Source organism: Dama dama, chromosome 19, assembly GCF_033118175.1.
Source record: "Dama dama isolate Ldn47 chromosome 19, ASM3311817v1, whole genome shotgun sequence".
Taxonomy (NCBI): domain Eukaryota; kingdom Metazoa; phylum Chordata; class Mammalia; order Artiodactyla; family Cervidae; genus Dama; species Dama dama.
The window spans coordinates 80,567,458-80,585,803 of record NC_083699.1 but is presented as its reverse complement, the minus strand read 5'-3'; the positions used below and the strand labels follow the sequence as shown (position 1 = coordinate 80,585,803).

General features: G+C 38.6%; 1 protein-coding gene across 2 annotated transcripts in view; it reads right to left on the bottom strand.

Annotated features, from left to right (window-relative positions):
• The window catches only part of DNAJC13 (DnaJ heat shock protein family (Hsp40) member C13), a 155,238-nt gene that overhangs the window by 105,784 nt on the left and 31,108 nt on the right, over positions 1 to 18,346 (bottom strand). The window contains exons 1-4 of one of the 2 annotated variants that reach the window (XM_061167594.1): positions 3,270 to 3,466; positions 2,458 to 2,533; positions 1,518 to 1,667; positions 1,057 to 1,098 (exon numbers count right to left, since the gene is read on the bottom strand). In XM_061167594.1, coding sequence (XP_061023577.1) covers positions 1,057 to 1,098; positions 1,518 to 1,667; positions 2,458 to 2,533; positions 3,270 to 3,367 — 366 coding nt within the window. In that variant the 5' untranslated portion in view covers positions 3,368 to 3,466. Of the gene's footprint in view, positions 1 to 1,056; positions 1,099 to 1,517; positions 1,668 to 2,457; positions 2,534 to 3,269; positions 3,467 to 18,346 lie in introns of those variants that run through there. The other variant, XM_061167595.1, reaches the window with a different exon arrangement.

The window sequence follows — 18,346 nt, the reverse complement described above, 5'->3', positions numbered from 1 at the left end:
TTGAGTTGAGATCAGTGAGGCTTCTCAGATACTAAAACACAAAACAGAATGCCCATAGAAAGGATGAGGGCTTTTAAAAAACAAGGGAATGGTACTGTCAGCATATTAGAATTCAGGTCCTGCCTTCTGCCAGAAGCCAGAGTTCTGGACAGTGCTATGAATTTACACATTACTCTGGATCCCCCACCCCTATTATATAAGCAATATCTTGTCATGGAAAGAAATTCCATATTTTAAGGGAGCGAAAGAAAAGCATCAGCACCCATTTCCCCTCCCCAGAAGCCTCAGATTTACTTTAAATGCTGCTATAACATGTCTAGAGAAGGCCTGGAAAAGTTAAGACTCTAATAAGCAATAATTACTTCCTGAAAGCTGTCATTGCACCACGCAAACCTTCATTATCGGCAAGACCCAGTGAGTGCGAGCATGATCAGTCTCTCAAGTCATGCAGGACTTTTTGTGATCCTGTGGACTGTAGCCTGGTAGGCTGCTCTGTCCATGGGATTTTCCAGGCAAGAGTACTGCAGTGGGTTGCCATTTTCTCCTCCCGGGGATCTTCCTGACTCAGGCATTGAACCCACCTCTCCTGCACTGGTAGGTGACTGAGCCACCTGGGAAGCCCCCAGATTTAGGGCGAGAACATACAATGAGACAGTTTCAATACATAAATTTTCTTACAAGTTTAATACTTCCAAAATAAGAATCTTGTACAACAAACAACAATTGTATGTTCTAAAAAGTATTATCAGCAGTGTGAAGCTTCTGTTGCTGTTAAGAACACAGAATAAAGACTTCCTGAATGAAGCCTTGTTTTTAATATTTAGTTCTGCCTGAAGATTGTTTTCTAACTCTTGGCATTAAGTCGTAAGTCTAATTTCTCATATCTGAGTTTCCTGTTAAACTACATTTATCTATCACATGATATCAGGAGACATTAAAATTATGTTTCATTTTCTTTAGCTTTGCCACAAAGGGAATACACAGTTTATGCAAGGATTTCTAAAGTGCAACACTGATAAACCAAAAAAGATATTAATAAATGTTATAAATACTTGCCCTTCCTGTGATTTTTCCTTCTGAAAAATCAGTTCTAAATCTCTGAAAGAGAAGACATAAAAAACATAGTTTATAACAACAGACTTATTAAGAGAGACTCTCAGTTCAGTACTTTCTATCCAAAGTAAGTGAAATCCCAACTTGGTAATCCTGATATTAAAAAAGGTTGTTAAAGTTACAGTTTAAAGAGATTCAATAAATAGTGTGTGAAATTTTATTGAAAAACAGGGTAGATTAAACATACAACTGCTTTGTTCTATATAATGCATTTAAAAAGACTTAAAAAAAACTATCAAACCTAAAGGACTATCCAGCCTCTTAGTAAGAAAAAAGTAAAAGTTCCACAGTGTCAATTAAGGGTCAATAAGTGGGAAAAGGGCTCAGAACATTAGTATCTGTACTTTAACTCATTAAAAAAGAGAAGAGGGAAATTTAGTGTATTAACATGAAACAGTTCTCACCAATGCTTCTGTAAGAAGTTCTGTTCTGTGCTCTGTAGAAAATTTTAACGTTTCTGACTTTTTTCCACTGCCTTTACGAAATGTGAGGTTGAACTCTGTTCCTTGTCCTTTTCCTACAGGACTGATGCTGCAAATGTCTCCATAAGGCCACTAACAAAAAAAAAAAAAAAGGAAATCATTAAACTGGTGCTACACTGTAATGAAATGCAACACTTATTTTTACTATTTTAATTTCAAATCACTGATTAAATGAAAAAATTTTACAAAACAGTACTGAGATCTAGAAAACGTTTTGTTTTACAGTAACTCTATAAAACAAACTAAAAAGTTTTTAGTTATCAGAGACAATAATAAACAAGTTCTGTCTTCCAGTTTCAATGCCTGATTGATTAATGATTGATCAATCCAAAGCAATTAAAATACACAGATATGAAAAGAACTGAGGAATAATATTTTATGATTATCTACAAACCTTTAAAAACAGCAACAAAAAGAGGAATCTGTAAAACATGCCTAATTTGTACTTAAACTAGAATACTTTTAAGTGGTTTATTTACCTGTATTCAGTTCAGTCTTGCCTTTATCAACAGAAACCTTATGACAAACATTTTCTAACCAATGCACTTATGACTTATGTATGTCTGTATTACAGTAACAATATTGCCCTTAAAATTATAAAGAATCTACAAATTTTACATTAAAATGATGGTTATGATCAAAGTAACAGTAGAAACTTATACCCCTTAGAGCCTAGAAATATGCACACATATGCTCCCTTTATTTATTTATGTTTGGTCCTGATTACTGAGCATTATATAAGCATATTAATCTTTTTCAAATTTGACATTTCTATCCTTCCTGGCCTGATTTCAGGCTAGGGAGCATTGGCTTTTAAAATTCAAGTGGAGTTCATACACCGAATAGCTTCTAAAATTATTACCTGATTTGTTACTTCTAAGGTATTGGGATTATATGTAGTAATCGCATGGGTTCCAACTGAAAAGACACGCTTATACCTACAAAGGAAATCAAGTACTTAAATTCAGTCTTAAAGGAAACATTTTATAAGAAAATACATATAACACAAAAGGAACAGCTCAATAAATAAATAGAAGTGTTAGTTGATTTAATGTGATTAAATATAGCTTTGTTTAATATTCTTACATTTTTAATGTTCTGAAATGCCACTGATATAAAAATCTACCCATCACTCAATCTACTGTGAAACAATAAGATCCTTAAGTAGAAAAGTAAAACCTACGAAACCAATCTTTGTTGTTAGTATACATGAAGTTAAGCAAAAAACTGCCAGATGATGCCAAAATACTCTAAATGGGAAAATTAAAAAAAAAAAAGACACTATACACTACTAATTCTTTCAAAATATCCTTTCAACAAGATCATGATGCAAATGAAGGAAAAGCTACAGCCTACAACTGGTCTATCACAGTCCTTTTTCTGGAATCTTAATGATTTCTATTTAAGCAACTACCTATATTACAATTAAGTGCTGCAATTTTTTGGAAGTAGGACGCCTATATCACAGACAAGCCATTTTCCCTTCTTAAGTCACTTCCTTTACTTAAAGCAACATATTTGAAGGAGAATAACCATTTGGGTATCAGTAATTTTTTAGAAGAGAGAGAAATTCATAATGATGAAAAGTGGAAACTGAATTACAAAAACTTATTTAAAACTGACAAATTAGCTCTTTGAAAATAAGATGAGTAATATTTCACGGTGTATACGTACCACAACTTTCTTATCCATTCATCTGCTGATGGGCATCTAGGTTGCTTCCATGTCCTAGCTATTATAAACAGTGCTGCGATGAACATTGGGGTACACATGTCTCTTTCAGTTCTGGTTTCCTTGGTGTGTATGCCCAGGAGTGTGATTGCTGGGTCATATGGCAGTTCTATTTCCAGTTTTTTAAGGAATCTCCACACTGTTCTCCATAGTGGCTGTACTAGTTTGCATTCCCACCAACAGTGTAAGAGGGTTCCTTTTTCTCCAGCATTTACTGCTTGTAGACTTTTGGATAGCAGCCATTCTGACTGGTGCGACTATGGTACATATACACAATGGAATATTACTCAGCCATTAAAAAGAATACATTTGAATCAGTTCTAATGAGATGGATGAAACTGGAGCCTATTATACAGAGTGAAGTAAGCCAGAAAGATAAACACCAATACAGTATACTAATGCATATATATGGAATTTAGAAAGACAGTAACTATAACCCTATATGCAAGACAGAAAAAGAGACACAGATGTATAGAACAGACTTTTGGACTCTATGGGAGAAGGCAAGGGTGGGATGATCTGAGAGAATAGCATTGAAACATGTATATTATCAAGTGTGAAACAGATCGTCAGCCCAGGATGGATCCACGAGACAAGTGCTCAGGGCTGGTGCACTGGGATGACCCAGAGGGATGGGATGGGGAGGGATGTGGGAGGGGGGTTCAGGATGGGGACACATGTAAATCCCTGGCTGATTCATGTCAGTGTATGGTAAAAACCACTACAATATTGTAAAGTAATTAGCCTCCAACTAATAAAAATAAATGAAAAAACAAAAACAAAAAAAACCTAGTAGCTTTACTACAGTATCATTTGCTATTAGTCATTGCAAGTATATGCTCATTCTTTTTAATAAACAATTTCAAAGCCTTTTTTTTTCCAGAAAAAAAAAGAAAAGAAAAAAAGATGATAAACTAGGACTGTGCTGTGAGCTCAGGTGCTCAGTCATGTCTAACTGTTTGCAACCCCATGGACTGTAGCCCACCAGGCTGCTTTGTTCATGGGATTCCCCAGGCAAGAATACTGGAGTGGGTTGCCATCTCCTTCTCCAGAAAATAAGTCTAAGAAAATACAAAAACAAAATTAAGAATAAGATAATTTATAACCATAGACACAGAAGAAAAAAATGATGTAAGTCTATGCTGATAAATATGAAAATTGAGAATAAATCAACATCTATTACATGAATTTAAGAAAGCCAAAAACAATTACATCCTACAAAAGTACTAGGATCAAACAAGAAGATGAAACCCTAAAGGAACAGGTAAATTCTATGCTTCTTCAACTGTTCCAGGAAACAAACTAAAGCTTCTCAGTTCTTCCAGGGATAATAAAACCTGGCAAAACAAACAAATCTATTTTTAAATAAATAGTATCAATAAGAATCAAATGACATGTGAAGTAATTAGCCTCCAACTAATAAAAAAAAGAAAAGAAAAGAAAAGAAAAAAAAAAAATAAAGCGACAGTATCAGCAATGCACAGAACAAGTATGAAATGCAAATTTCCAAACGGTCCAAAACCAAGACTCTGGAGATGAGGCCTAGAAATCTATGTTTTGCCAAGCTTTCTAGTTGATTTGGATACATGCTCAAGTTTGAGAATAACTGTATTAATGTATAAGATTATAATAAGTAATACACTTGTAATGTCCCTTTTGGAAGTCATGACATTATAATACACCTTAGACTAACTTTTGTTTAGAGTTGATGTCCATCATTTAGGGCACATATTTGAAGATATCTATAATGGTAAAATGTCATTATTTAAAACTATGACACTAAAAAAAAAAAAAAGAATCAAATGACAGATTAAAATAGTAATACACTATGATCAAAGACAGTTCATTTTAGGAAAACAGTTGATTAGCATATTTATTGTGTTATGTGTTAATTAGCATATTTATTGAAATATCTTTCGGTATTTTAGTAAGAGATTTTTAAATGATCAAAATGGACGTTAAATATAATCAGATGCCTTTTTTACATGAACGGAAAAGATTGTGCTTTTCTGCTTTAAACTACTAACACAGTAAAAAGGTACACATTACCATAAACCAACAGTCACCCTCTGACTCAAAGGTCACACGCTAGGAGTATTCTCATGAAGATCAAGAGAGCTCTTTCACATTTTAACTTCCTATTGCTCTAATCAGTACATTATATAATAAAAATGACAAAGCTTCCATTTTGGGGAAAAATGATAGATTTTATTAATCTTTACCATTTTGCTGTATTACAAATTTTTCCCCTAATTTCTTATCTTGAAGGTGCAATGGGAAACTAAACAATGAGCACACTTCCTTCTAATATAAAAACATTCACTTGCTGCTATCTAAAGTGGCATCACCAACGCGATGGACATGAGTTTGAGTAGGTTCTGGGAGTTGGTGATGGGACAGGGAAGCCTGGCATGCTGCAGTCCATAGGGTCGCAAAGAGTCGGTCGCAACTGAACTGAAATGAACTGAAAGTGGGGAGAGGGTTGAGGGACAGATGAAGTAGATGAGGATTTATCTAAATAGCTCAAAAGTCTCAAAGCTTCAGAGGCTTAATTAATGAGAACAAAGAAAACCAAAGAAATAAAATCTTATTAAACCAGTATTTGCTTCAAAAGATAGCATAATGAAATCAAATGTATGGCAGAAATATGAATTCACAAATTCTAACTTTCAGAATCATCTTGACAAACATGCCAATATTTTTATCTTTAAAATTTTTTATTGCAGGATAGTTGATTTTCAGCGTTGTGTTAGTTTCAGCTGTACGCCAAAGTGAATCAGTTATACATATAAATATATCCACTTTTTTAAGATTCTTTTCCCATATAGGTCATTACAAAATACTGAGTAGAATCCCTGTGCTATACAGTAGGTTTTACTAGTTAGATATCTATTAATGTAAAGTGGTATCTACGTCAATCTCAATCTCCTAATTTATCCCTCCCTCCCTTCCCCATCTGCCCCAAGCATAAGTTTGTTTTTCACATCTTTTACTCTCTTGTTCTATAAATGAATTCATTTCAAACATGCCAATTTGTATAATCCTGAAATAAAACTACAGAATTTATTTACTTTACTCTGGAAGCAAAAGCGTAAGAATTAAATGCATGAAATGTTTCAAATATCAACTGATATGGTGATATTCATAATCTCAAGAGAATCTAAGAAAATATCCTTTTCAATTCTACACTAATCTCTACCCAACAAAGCTCTTCCTAACATTTTTCTTGTATAACTTTTTCATCTTGACTAGTGCTGTGCAAAAGAACTTTCCAAAATGATGGAAATATTCTGTAGCTACACTATCCAATTAATTAGCTCCTTTGAGCACCTGAAATGTGGCTAATGAGCAACTGTAAACAGCCATGCTTGGTTAGTGGTTACCATATTGAAGACAGTGCATTTTAGATATTGCAGCAAAAGTATGCTGGAGTGAGATGTCCACTAGGCCCAAAATACTGTCATAAGTGGTAAACTCAGAGCTCTAAAGCTTCCTAAGAAGAGAGCGGCAAGAAAATTCTTAGGAAAATGTCCTTCCATTCCTCTCTCTTTCTCTTCTCTTTTTCTAAGGGTTCCACAGACCTCTCTCCTCTAGGATAGCTGTTGCACTTCCCTTTAAGGTTAGGGCAAATATTGTACTCCTAGGTCATTTAAAACTTTCATAGAGGTTTTTTTGTGGTCCAGTGGTTAAGAATCTGCCTTCCAGCCAGTCAGGGGACACAGGTTCGATCCTTGGTCCCGGAAGATTCACACAACTACTGAGGTCATGTGCTGCAACTATCCAGGGCCAGAGGCCATGCTCCGCAACAAAGAAGCTACCACAATGAGTAGCGTCTGTTCACCGCAACTAGAGAAAGCCCACACACAACAATGAAGACCCAATGCAGCCCAAAATTAATTAATTTAAACAAAAACTTTTTAAAGCACACTTAAACCTTCCAAGAACCTAAAAAGCCCCCTGGGATACCAGATTTACATTAAAATCAGAATGAGCTCACATGTATGGTATGTTAGTGAAACTTGCAATTTAAGATTTTTTTTTTTAATGAAACAAATATGTATATTACATTTAGAAAAACTGGCAAAAAGGTAAACATTACTAAATTTCAAAAAGTAGAATTCTTTTTCTTGTGATCCAGTTACATATATATACACACACACATATTATTTTTGAAATTATGTTCCATCATAGTATATAACAAGATATTGACTATAGTTTTCTGTGCTGTGGCGTAGACCTTTATTACTTGCTGCATATATACATATATATTTTTTTAATTACAAATCTAGCTTTCTAGTTTTACTAAGTCAACCAAGTAGAATCAAAATATCACAAATTTTTTAGTTAGGAAAAAATTCTTAAGTTTTCTAAAATATATATTATACATATTATTTATGTATATGTATACAAAAGTTTTTCTACTACACTTGATAAAGGCTTGAGAAAGAACATTAAAAAAAAAGAAATGGAGAAATTGGAAAACATTAAATAAATGAAATAGGAGCACTGAATATGAAATAGAAAAAGTGAAACAAACTCGATAAAAGTAAAAGCTCTTCATACAGTCCAGCTGTTTTTAAACATGGCTGCTCATTAGAAATGTATCTGGAGCTCTGGTGAAAAAAAAGAAATACCTGGGCATCTGTGGTGGTAATGGTTTAGTCACTAGGTCATGTCCAACTCTTGTGACCCCATGGACGGTAGCCTGCCAGGCTCCTCTGCCCATGGGATTCTCCTGGCAAGTATACTGGAGTAGACTGCCATTTCCTCCTCCAGAGGATCTTCCCAACCCAGAAATCGAACCTGGGTCTCCTGCATTGCAGGCAGATTCCAAGATAATTCTGATATGCATCTGGATTTGATCATAGGTTCTTCTATTTAACGGTACTGTTCGAAATACAGAATTCCATTCTTTTTCTATTAATCAATCGTGATACAATGGTACTGAGTAATAATAGTTTTTCTTGTTGTTCAGTCACTAAGTCGTGTATGACTCTTTGTGACCCCACGGACTGCAGCATGCCAGGCTTTCCTATCCAGCACCATCTCCTGGAGTTTGCTCAAACTCATGTCCATTGAGTCGGTAATGCCATCCAACCATCTGATCCTCTGTCTGTCTCTTCTCTTTCTGCCCTCAATCTTTCCCTGCTTTCTTCTTTTTAAAATATTTTATTTTTGGCTGCACTGGGTCTTCGCTGCTTTGCACAGGCGCGTGGGCTTCAATAGTTGCAGCGCATGGGCTCAGTACCTGCAGACTGCGGGCTCTAGAGCCATGGATTCAATGGTTGTTGTTCATGGGCTTAGATGCTCCACAGCATGTGGAATTTTCCTGGACCAGGGATTGAACCTTTGTCCCCTGCAATGGCAGGCAGATTCTTACCCACTGCACCACAGGGAAATCCTGCTTTCAGGATTTCCTTTTGAAATAATTTTTTATAACATGATTTTTTTCCATACAGCAACTTTTCTTAGGGAAGAAAAAACTAATAATGTCAGGTCAGATACTCCATATTATCATGGACTGCCTCAATATTAAATGAGTACCTAATGGTGTGCTGGGTTCAATGATATGGCAGTGAGTAAGAGTTCCTTAAAGACCTAGTTTCCTCTGGGCAGATATTTTATTTGTTATTTAGTTAACCAATTCAGATATCTTAAATAAAACTTCAAAGTAGTAAGAGCTAAGACAATTGTCAGTCATTGTAAGAAAGTTTATTTCAGACCTGAATACTCTTAACTAACTTGTATCAATTAGACATGTACAATACTATCAAGACAAAAACATATTATAAAAATACTGGGCACCATCACAAGGTCATATACTTCTGTACCGAAATTCGTACTATTCATTTATCTCAAAAGAGAGAAAACTCAACATTACTTTTTTTGTTAAGTACAGAAAAAGCTTGTGTTTATTATAAAATAATGGTTCGCAGGTGGTGCAGTAGTAAAGAATCAGCCTGCCCATACAAGAGCTGCAAGAGATGCAGGTTCGACCCCTGGGTCGAGAAGATGCTCTGGAGTAGGAAATGGCAAACCACTCCAGTATTCTTGCCTGGAAATTTCTATGGACAGAGGCGTCTGGTGGGCCACAGTACATGAGGTCACAAAGAGTCAAATATTAATGAGCTGCTGAGCACACACAATGGCTCTCTAATTTCCTGTGAAAATAAAAACCTTTATGAATTTATTTTAAAGTTAACATCTTCAATCCTTTCAGTGGATAGTCTACGCAACAGGTTTCAAATAAGCCAAAAAGATCTAAACAGAGCTGAAAGAGACAGGTTTTGTTACCTCATGTGGTCCTCAAAATATACAGCTTGAACTCCAATAGTACCCTGGGTAAACTTGGCTACTTTTAATTGTTCACTAGCATGGTGCTGGAGTGACTGTGAGGAGATACCCCACGTCCAAGGGTAGAGAAGCCCCAGCAAGATGCTAGGCACTGGAGCAGTGACTGCGCAGCCCTGGAGCCACTTTGAGGAGATACCCCATGTCCAAGGGCGAAGGAGAAGCCCCAGCAAGATGGTAGGGGGGCAAAATTGCATTTAGAAACAGACCTCATACCCGCCAGAGAGGCTCAGAGGACTCTAACAAACCTTCTGCACACCAGGATCCAAAAACCCACAGAGACTGAAACAGAACTCTGACTGTCTCCTGTGGAGGTAAGGGTCAAAACTGGCCTGCCACAGGGGCAGGGGTTCTGGGTGCAGCAGACTTGGTTATGGCATAAGCCCTCTTGGAGGAGGTCACCATTAACCCCACCACTGAGTCGCCAGAACTTACACAGGACTGGGGAAACAGACTCCTGGAGGGCAGAAACACAACCTCGTGTGCACCAGGACCCAGCAGAAAGGAGCAGTGACCCACAAGAGACTGACCCAGACGTGCCCATGAGTGTCTAGGAGTCTATGGAGGAGGCCTGGGTCAGTGGTGGCCTTCTGCAGGGTTGGGGGAACTGAGTGTAGCAGTGCCTGCATGGGACCTTCTGAAGGAGGTCACCATTATCTTCATTACCTCCGCCATGGTTTCAGTTCAGTTCAGTCACGCTGTCGTGTCCGACTCTTTGCGACCCCATGGACTGCAGCACGCCAGGCCTCCCTGTCCATCACGAACTCCCAGAGTTCACTCAAACTCATGTCCAATGAGTCAATGATGCCATCCAACTATCTCATCCACTGTGGTCCTCTTCTCCTCCTGCCTTCAATCTTTACCATCATCAGGGTCTTTTCTAATGAGTCAGTTCTTCACATCAGGTGGCCAAAGTATTGGACTTTCAGCTTCAGCATCAGTCCTTCCAATCAACATTTAGGACTGATTTCCTTTAAGATGGACTGGTTGGATCTCCTTGCAGTCCAAGGGGCTCTCAAGAGTTTTCTCCAGCACCACAGTTCAAAAGCATCAATTCTTTGGTGCTCAGAATTCTTTATATTTCAACTCTCACATACATACATGACTACTGGAAAAACCACAGCCTTGACCAGACGGACCTTTGTAGACAAAGTAATGTCTCTGCTTTTTAATATGCTATCTAGGTTTGTCATAACTTTTCTTGCAAGGAGTAAGCGTCTTTTAATTCCATGGCTGCCATCACAATCTGCAGTGATTTTGGAGCCCCCCCAAAATAAAGTCTGACACTGTTTCCACTGTTTCCCCATCTATTTGCCATGAAGTGATGGGATCAGATGCCATGATCTTAGTTTTCTGAATGTTGAGCTTTAAGCCAACTTTTTCACTCTCCTCTTTCGCTTTCATCAAGAGGCTCTTTAGTTTTTCTTCACTTTCTGTCATAAGGGTACTGTCATCTGCATATCTGAGGTTATTGATATTTCTCCTGGCAATCTTGAATCCAGCCTGTGCTTCATCCAGCCTGGCATTTCTCATTATGTACTCTGCATATAAGTTAAATAAGCAGGGTGACAATATACAGCCTTGACATACTCCTTGCTCTATTTGGCACCAGTCTGTTGTTCTATGTCCAGTTCTAATTGTTGCTTCCTGACCTGCATACAGATTTCTCAAGAGGCAGGTCAGGTGGTCTGGTATTCCCATCTCTTTCAGAATTTTCCACACATTGTGGTTATCCACACAGTGAAAGGCTTTGGCATAGTCAAAAAAGCAGAACTAGATGTTTTTCTAGAACTCTGTCACTTTTTCAATAATTCAACGGATGTTGACAATTTCATCTCTGGTTCCTTTGCCTTTTCTAAAACCAGCTTGAACAGCTGGAATTTCACGATTCACATACCGTTGAAGCCTGGCTTTGAAAATCTTGAGCATTACTTTACTAGCGTGAGATGAATGCGATTGTGCAGTAGTTTGAGCATTCTTTGGCATTGTCTTTCTTTGGGATTGGAATGAAAACTGACCTTTTCCAGTCCTGTAACCAGTGCTGAGTTTTTCAAATTTGCAGGCATACTGAGTGCAGCACTTTCACAGCATCATCTTTTAGGATCTGAAATAGCTCAACTAGAATTCCATCACCTCCACTAGCTTTGTTCGTAGAGATGCTTCCTAAGGCCCATTTGACTTCACATCCCAGGATGTCTGGCTCTAGGTGAATGATCATACTATTATGACAATCTGGGTGGTGAAGATCTTTTTTGTAGAGTTTTTCTGTGTATTCTTGCCACCTCTTCTTAATATCTTCTGCTTCTGTTAGGTCCATACAGCTTCTCCTTTATTGGGCCCATCTTTGTATGAAAAGTTCCCTTGGTATCTCTAATTTTCTTGAAGAGCTCTCTAGTCCTTCCCATTCTATTGTTTTCCCCTCTTTCTTTGCAGTGATCACTGAGGAAGGCTTTCTTATCTCTCTTTGCTATTCTCTGGAACTCTGCATTCAAATGGGTATATCTTTCCTTTTCTCCTTTGCTTTTTACTTCTCTTCTTTTCACAACTAATTGTAAGGCCTCCTCAGACAACCATTTTGCCTTTTTTTGCATTTCTGGTTCTTTGGGATGGTCTTGATTCCTGTCTCCTGTACAATGTCACAAACCCCCATCCATAGTTCTTCAGGCACTCTGTCTATCTGATCTAATCCCCTGAATCTATTTGTCACTTCCATGGTATAATCTTAAGGGATTTGATTTACTTCATACCTGAACAGTCTGGCCTGGAGAATTCCATGGACTGTACAGCCCATGGGGTTGCAAAGAATCGGACACAACTGAGCGACTTTCACTTTCACTAACTGTGTAATACGTCGTCTATGACACTATAGAGTGACACTAGCAAATCTGTACTCCTCACATAACTAATCATTTTAACCAAAACTTTGCAAGCAGTAAAACTGCTCAGAATCTGCAGAGAGCAGTAGAACAGCATTTTAGCTGGCTTCTAAGATTGCATTTCAGGGTCCAACAGGGACACAGAAACTCTAAGAAAATTATCTGTTCTGGGAAGTAAGAAGGAAGAAGATATACTAGGTTCCTGGGTCACATTAGCTAATTAATTAAATTTCAAAGGTATCTGATAATCTAGCGGCTGCATGATGGCACAGGAGCGGCAGCTGCGCGACAGCACAGGAGCAGCTGAGAGGAGCTACCCCACGTTCAAGGTCAAGGGCTGAGAGGAGCTATCCCAAGTCCAAAGAGCGGCTGGGAGGAGCCACCCCACGTCCGAGGTCAGGGGTGGCAGCCTTGAGGAGCTACCATATGCCCAAGCTCAGGGCTGGCGGCTGAGAGGAGCTACCCCACGTCCAAGGTAAGGAGCAGAGGCTGCCCTTTGCTGGAGCACCCATGAAGAAATATCCCACATCCAAGGTAAGAAAAACCTAAGTAAGATGGTAGGTGCTGAGAGAGGGCATCAGAGGGCAGACAGACTGAAACCACAATCACAGAAAACTGGCCAATCTGATCACATGGACCACAGTCTTGTCTAACTCAATGAAACTAAGCCATGCTGTGTGGGGCCACCCAAGACGAAGGGGTCATGGTGGAGAGGTCTGACAGAATGTGGTCCACTGGAGGAGGGAATGGCAAACCACTTCAGCTTTCTTGACTTGAGAACCCTATGAACAGTATGAAAAGGCAAAAAGATAGGACACTGAAAGAACAACTCCCCAGGTTGATAGGTGCCCAATATGCTACTGGAGGTCAGTGGAGAAATAACTCCAGAAAGAATGAAGAGACGAAGCCAGAGCAAAAACAATACCCAGCTGTGGATGTGACTGGTGATGGAAGTAAAGACCAATGCTGTAAAGAGCAATATCACATAGGAACCTGGAATGTTAGATCCATGAATCAAGGCAAACTGTAAGTGGTCAAATAGGAGATGGCAAGAGTGAACAACGGCATTTTAGGAATCAGAGAACTAAAATGGACTAGAATGGGTGAAATTTAACTCAGATGACCATTATGTCTACTACTGTGGGCACAAATCCCTCAAAAGAAACAGAGGAGGCCTCAAATTCAACAAAAGAATCCAAAATGCAGTACTTGGATGCAATCGCAAAAACGACAGAATGATCTCTGTTCATTTCCAAGACAAACCATTCAATATCACCATAATCCAAGTCTATGCCCCGACCAGTAATGCTGAAGAAGCTGAAGTTGAATGGTTCTATGGAGACCAACAAGACCTTCAAGAACTAGTACCCCCAAAAAATGCCCTTTTCATTATAGGGGACTGGAATGCAAAAGTAGGAAGTCAAGAAACACCTGGAGTAACAGGCAAATATGGCCTTGGAGTACAGAATGAGCCTAGCAGGGCAAAGGCTAATAGAATTTTGCCAAGAGAACGCACTGGTCATAGCAAATACCCTCTTCCAACAACACAAGAGAAGACTCTACACATGGACTTCACCAGATGGCCAACACCAAAATCAGATTGATTATATTCTTTGCAGCCAAAGATGGAGATGCTCTATACAGTCAGCAAAAACAAGACCAGGAGCTGACTGTGGCTCAGATCATGAACTCCTTATTGCCAAATTCAGACTTAAACTGAAGAACGTGGGGAAAACCACTAGACTATTCAGGTATGAGCTAAATCAAATCCCTTATGATTATACCGTGACAGTGAGAAATAGATTCAAGGGATTAGATCAGATAGACAGAGTGCCTGAAGAACTATGGATGGAGATTCATGATACTGTACAGGAGGCACAAATCAAGACCATCCCAAAGAAACAGAAATGCAAAAAGGCAAAATGGTTGTCTGAGGAGGCCTTACAAATCCCTGTGAACAGAAGAGAAGTGAAAAGGCAAAGCAGAAAAGGAAAGATATACCCATTTGAATGCAGAGTTATAAAGAATAGCAAAGAAAGATAAGAAAGCCTTCCTCAGTGATCACTGCAAAGAAATCGGGGAAAACAATAGAATGGGAAAGACTAGAGATCTCTTCAAGAAAATTAGAGATACCAAGGGAACTTTTCATGCAAAGATGGGCCCAATAAAGGACAGAAATGGTATGGACCTAACAAAAGCAGAAGATATTAAGAACAGGTGGCAAGAATACACAGGAGAATACAAAAAAGATCTTCATGACCCAGATAACCACAATGATGAATGTGATCACTCACCTAGAGCCAGACATCCTGGGATGCAAAGTCAAACGGGCCTTAGGAAGCATCACTACAAACAAAGCTAGTGGAGGTGATGGAATTCCAGTTGAGCTATTTTGAACTATCAGCTAAAAGATGATGCTATGAAAGTGCTGCACTGAAAGTGCTGGCAAATCTGGAAAACTCAGCAGTGGCCACAGGACTGGAAAAGGGCAGTTTTCATTCCAATCTCAAAGAAAGGCAATGCCAAAGAATGCTCAAACTACCGCACAACTATTCTCATCTCGCACGCTAGTAAAGTAATGTTCAAAATTCTCCAAGCCAGGATTCAACAGTATGTGAATCAAGAACTTTGAGATGTTCAAGCTGGATTTAGAAAAGGCAGAGGAACCAGAGATCAAATTGTCAACATCCATTGGATCACTGAAAAAGCAACAGAGTTCCAGAAAAACATCTACTTCTCTTTTTTGACTATGGCAAAGCCTTTGACTGTGTGGATCACAACAAACTGTGGAAAATTCTTAAAGAGATGAGAATACCAGACCACCTGATCTGCTCTTGAGAAATCCGTATGCAGGTCAGGAAGCAACAATTAGAACTGGACATGCAACAACAGACTCGTTCCAAATAGGGAAAGGAGTACGTCATGGCTGTATATTGTCACCTTGCTTATTTAACTTATATGCAGAGTACATCATGCAAAATGCTGGGCTAGATGAAGCACAAGTGGAATCAAGATTGCCGGGAAAAATATAAATAACCTCAGATATGCATATGACATCACCCTTATGGAAGAAAGCAGAGAACAACTAAAGACCCTCTTGATGAAAGTAAGAGAAGAGTGAAAAAGTTGGCTTACAGCTCAACATTCAAAAAACAAAGATGACGGCATCCGGTCCCATCACTCCATGGCAAATAAATGGGGAAACAGTGAGAGACTATTTTTGGGGGCTCCAAAATCACTGCCGATGGTGATGGCAGCCATGAAATTAAAAGATGCTTGCTCCATGGAAGAAAAGCCAACCCAGATAGCATATTAAAAAGCAGAGACATTACTTTGCCAACAAAGGTCCATCTAATCAAAGCTATGGTTTTTCCAATAGTCATATGGATGTGAGAGCTGGACCATTAATAAAGTTGAGCACCAAAGAACTGATGCTTTTGAACTGTGGTGTTGGATAAGACTCTTAAAGAGCCCCTTGGACTGCAAGGAGATCCAACCAGTCAATCCTCAAGGAAATCAATCCTGAATAATCATTGGAAGGAGTGATGCTGAAGCTAAAACTGCAATAGTTTGGTCACCTGATGCAATGAACTGACTCATTGGAAAAGACCCTGATGCTGGTTAAGATTGAAGGCAGGAGGAGAAGGGGATGACCTAGGTTGAGATGGCTGGATGGCATCACCAGCTTGATGGACATGACTTTGAGTAAGCTCCGGGAGTTGGTGATGGACAGGGAGGCCTGATGTGCTGCAGTGCATGGGGTTGCGAAGTGTTGGACAGGACTGAGCAACTGAACTGAACTGAATTAGGTTCACAGTAATATTAAACAGGAGGTACAAAGACTTCCACCATGCTCCCTGTCCTCACCCTCCACATCCTCCCCCATTACCAAGAACCACCCCCCCTCAACAATTTGTTTCATCTGTATCTGATCAACGTATTTTGATACATCAGTATCCAACAAAGTCCACAGCTGAATTAGAGTTCACACTTGGTGTCTCACATTCTATGCTTTGGACAAAGTATCCAAGTGTATCTACTATTACAGTATCATGGAGTAGTTTCACCTTCCAAAAATCCTCTGAACTCTGGCTATTCATCCTTTCTTCCCTGCTACAAACCTTGGAAGCCACTGATCTTTTTACTTTCTATAAAGTATCCCTTTTCTACACAATGCTATATAGTTTGAATTATACAGCACATAGCCTTCACAGATTAGCTTCTTTCACTTAGTATTTAAGTTTTAAGTTAAATTTAAGTTTCTTCTATGTCTTTTCATGACTTGATGGTTCATTTCTTTTGAGCACTGAATAATATTCATTGTCTGCATATATTAGCTTATTTACTCATTCACCTACTGAAAGACATTTTGGTTGCTTTAAAGTTTGGTAATTATGAATAAAGATGCTACAAACATCTGTGTGCAGGTTTCTGTGCAATGTAAGGATGTAAGTTCTCAGCTTCTCTGGATAAATTTAGTGTAACTGCTGGATCATATGGTAAGAGACCTGGAGGAGGGCATGGAATTCTTGCTTGGAGAATCCCACTGACAAAGCCTGGTAAGCTATGGTACACAGGGTTGCAAATAGCTGGATAGGACTGAAGCAACTTAGCAAGCACATGCATGCTGAGAACGCTGACTGTTGTAAGAAACCACCAAACTATCTTCCCAAGAAGCGGTACCATTTCACATTTCCACCAGCAATAAAGGAGAGTTCCTGTTGCTTCACATCCTCACCAGCATTTGGAGTTGTCAAGCGTTCTGAATTCTGGTTATTTATTTCTCCATTTACATTTCCCTGAATTACTTGTCAACTGTGTATTTTCTATTTTTCTCTTTTATGGCCACGCCACATGTGGGATTGTAGTTCCCAGACCAGTGGAAGTACAGAGCCCTAACCACCGGACCACCAAGAAATTCCTGGCATATTTTCTTTGGTGAGATCTCTGTTAAGATTTTTGGCTCACTTTTTAATCAAGTTGTTTGTTTTTTCATTGTTAAGTTTTAAGAGTTCTTTGTAAGTAGAATAGTTATCTATTGCAGTTATTTTCTCCCAAATTGTCTTCACATTCTCTTGATAGTGTCTTTCAGAAAGCATAAGTTTTCAACTTATATAGTCCACTCATGTGGTGGACTATATTAAGTGCACTTAATATAGTCCACTCATCAATTCATTTTTTCATGACTGTTACCTTTGGTGTTGTATCTAAAACATCATCACCAAACCTAAGGTAATCTGGATGTTCTCTCATGTTATCTAGGAGTTTTATAATTTTGCATTTCACATTTTGGTCTGTGATCTGAAATTTGAGTTAATCTGAGTTAACTTTGTGAAGGATGTAGAATCTATGCCTAGATTCATTTTTTTGCAAGTGGATATCCAGGTGTCAAGTATCATTTGCTGCAAAGATTCTGTGCTTTTCAGCTGGAGTCGGGGGAGAAGGAGAGGGTGGAAGGTATGGAGAGAGTAATAAGGAAACATTGAAAAAAAAAAAGACTGTGCTTTTAATAGAACATTGTGCATAAAATATAAAATTCCTATAAGGAGATGTGGTCCTATTTGCACTTCTTAAAGATATTCCAATATCAAGACTGTCTGATAAGCAATAAGAGATGTACAAAGAAAACACAAAGACAATTCAGGATGGACTCATATCTGGTTTAGAGGCTTGCAGGGGCAAGGGCTAAAATCAACAAAGCAGGGGGAAAAAAACCTCAGGATTCCTAGACTTACCAGAGTTGGTGAGGTGTGTAAGTAACAGGCAGCTAAAGAGAAGAGTCTCTCTTCCTTG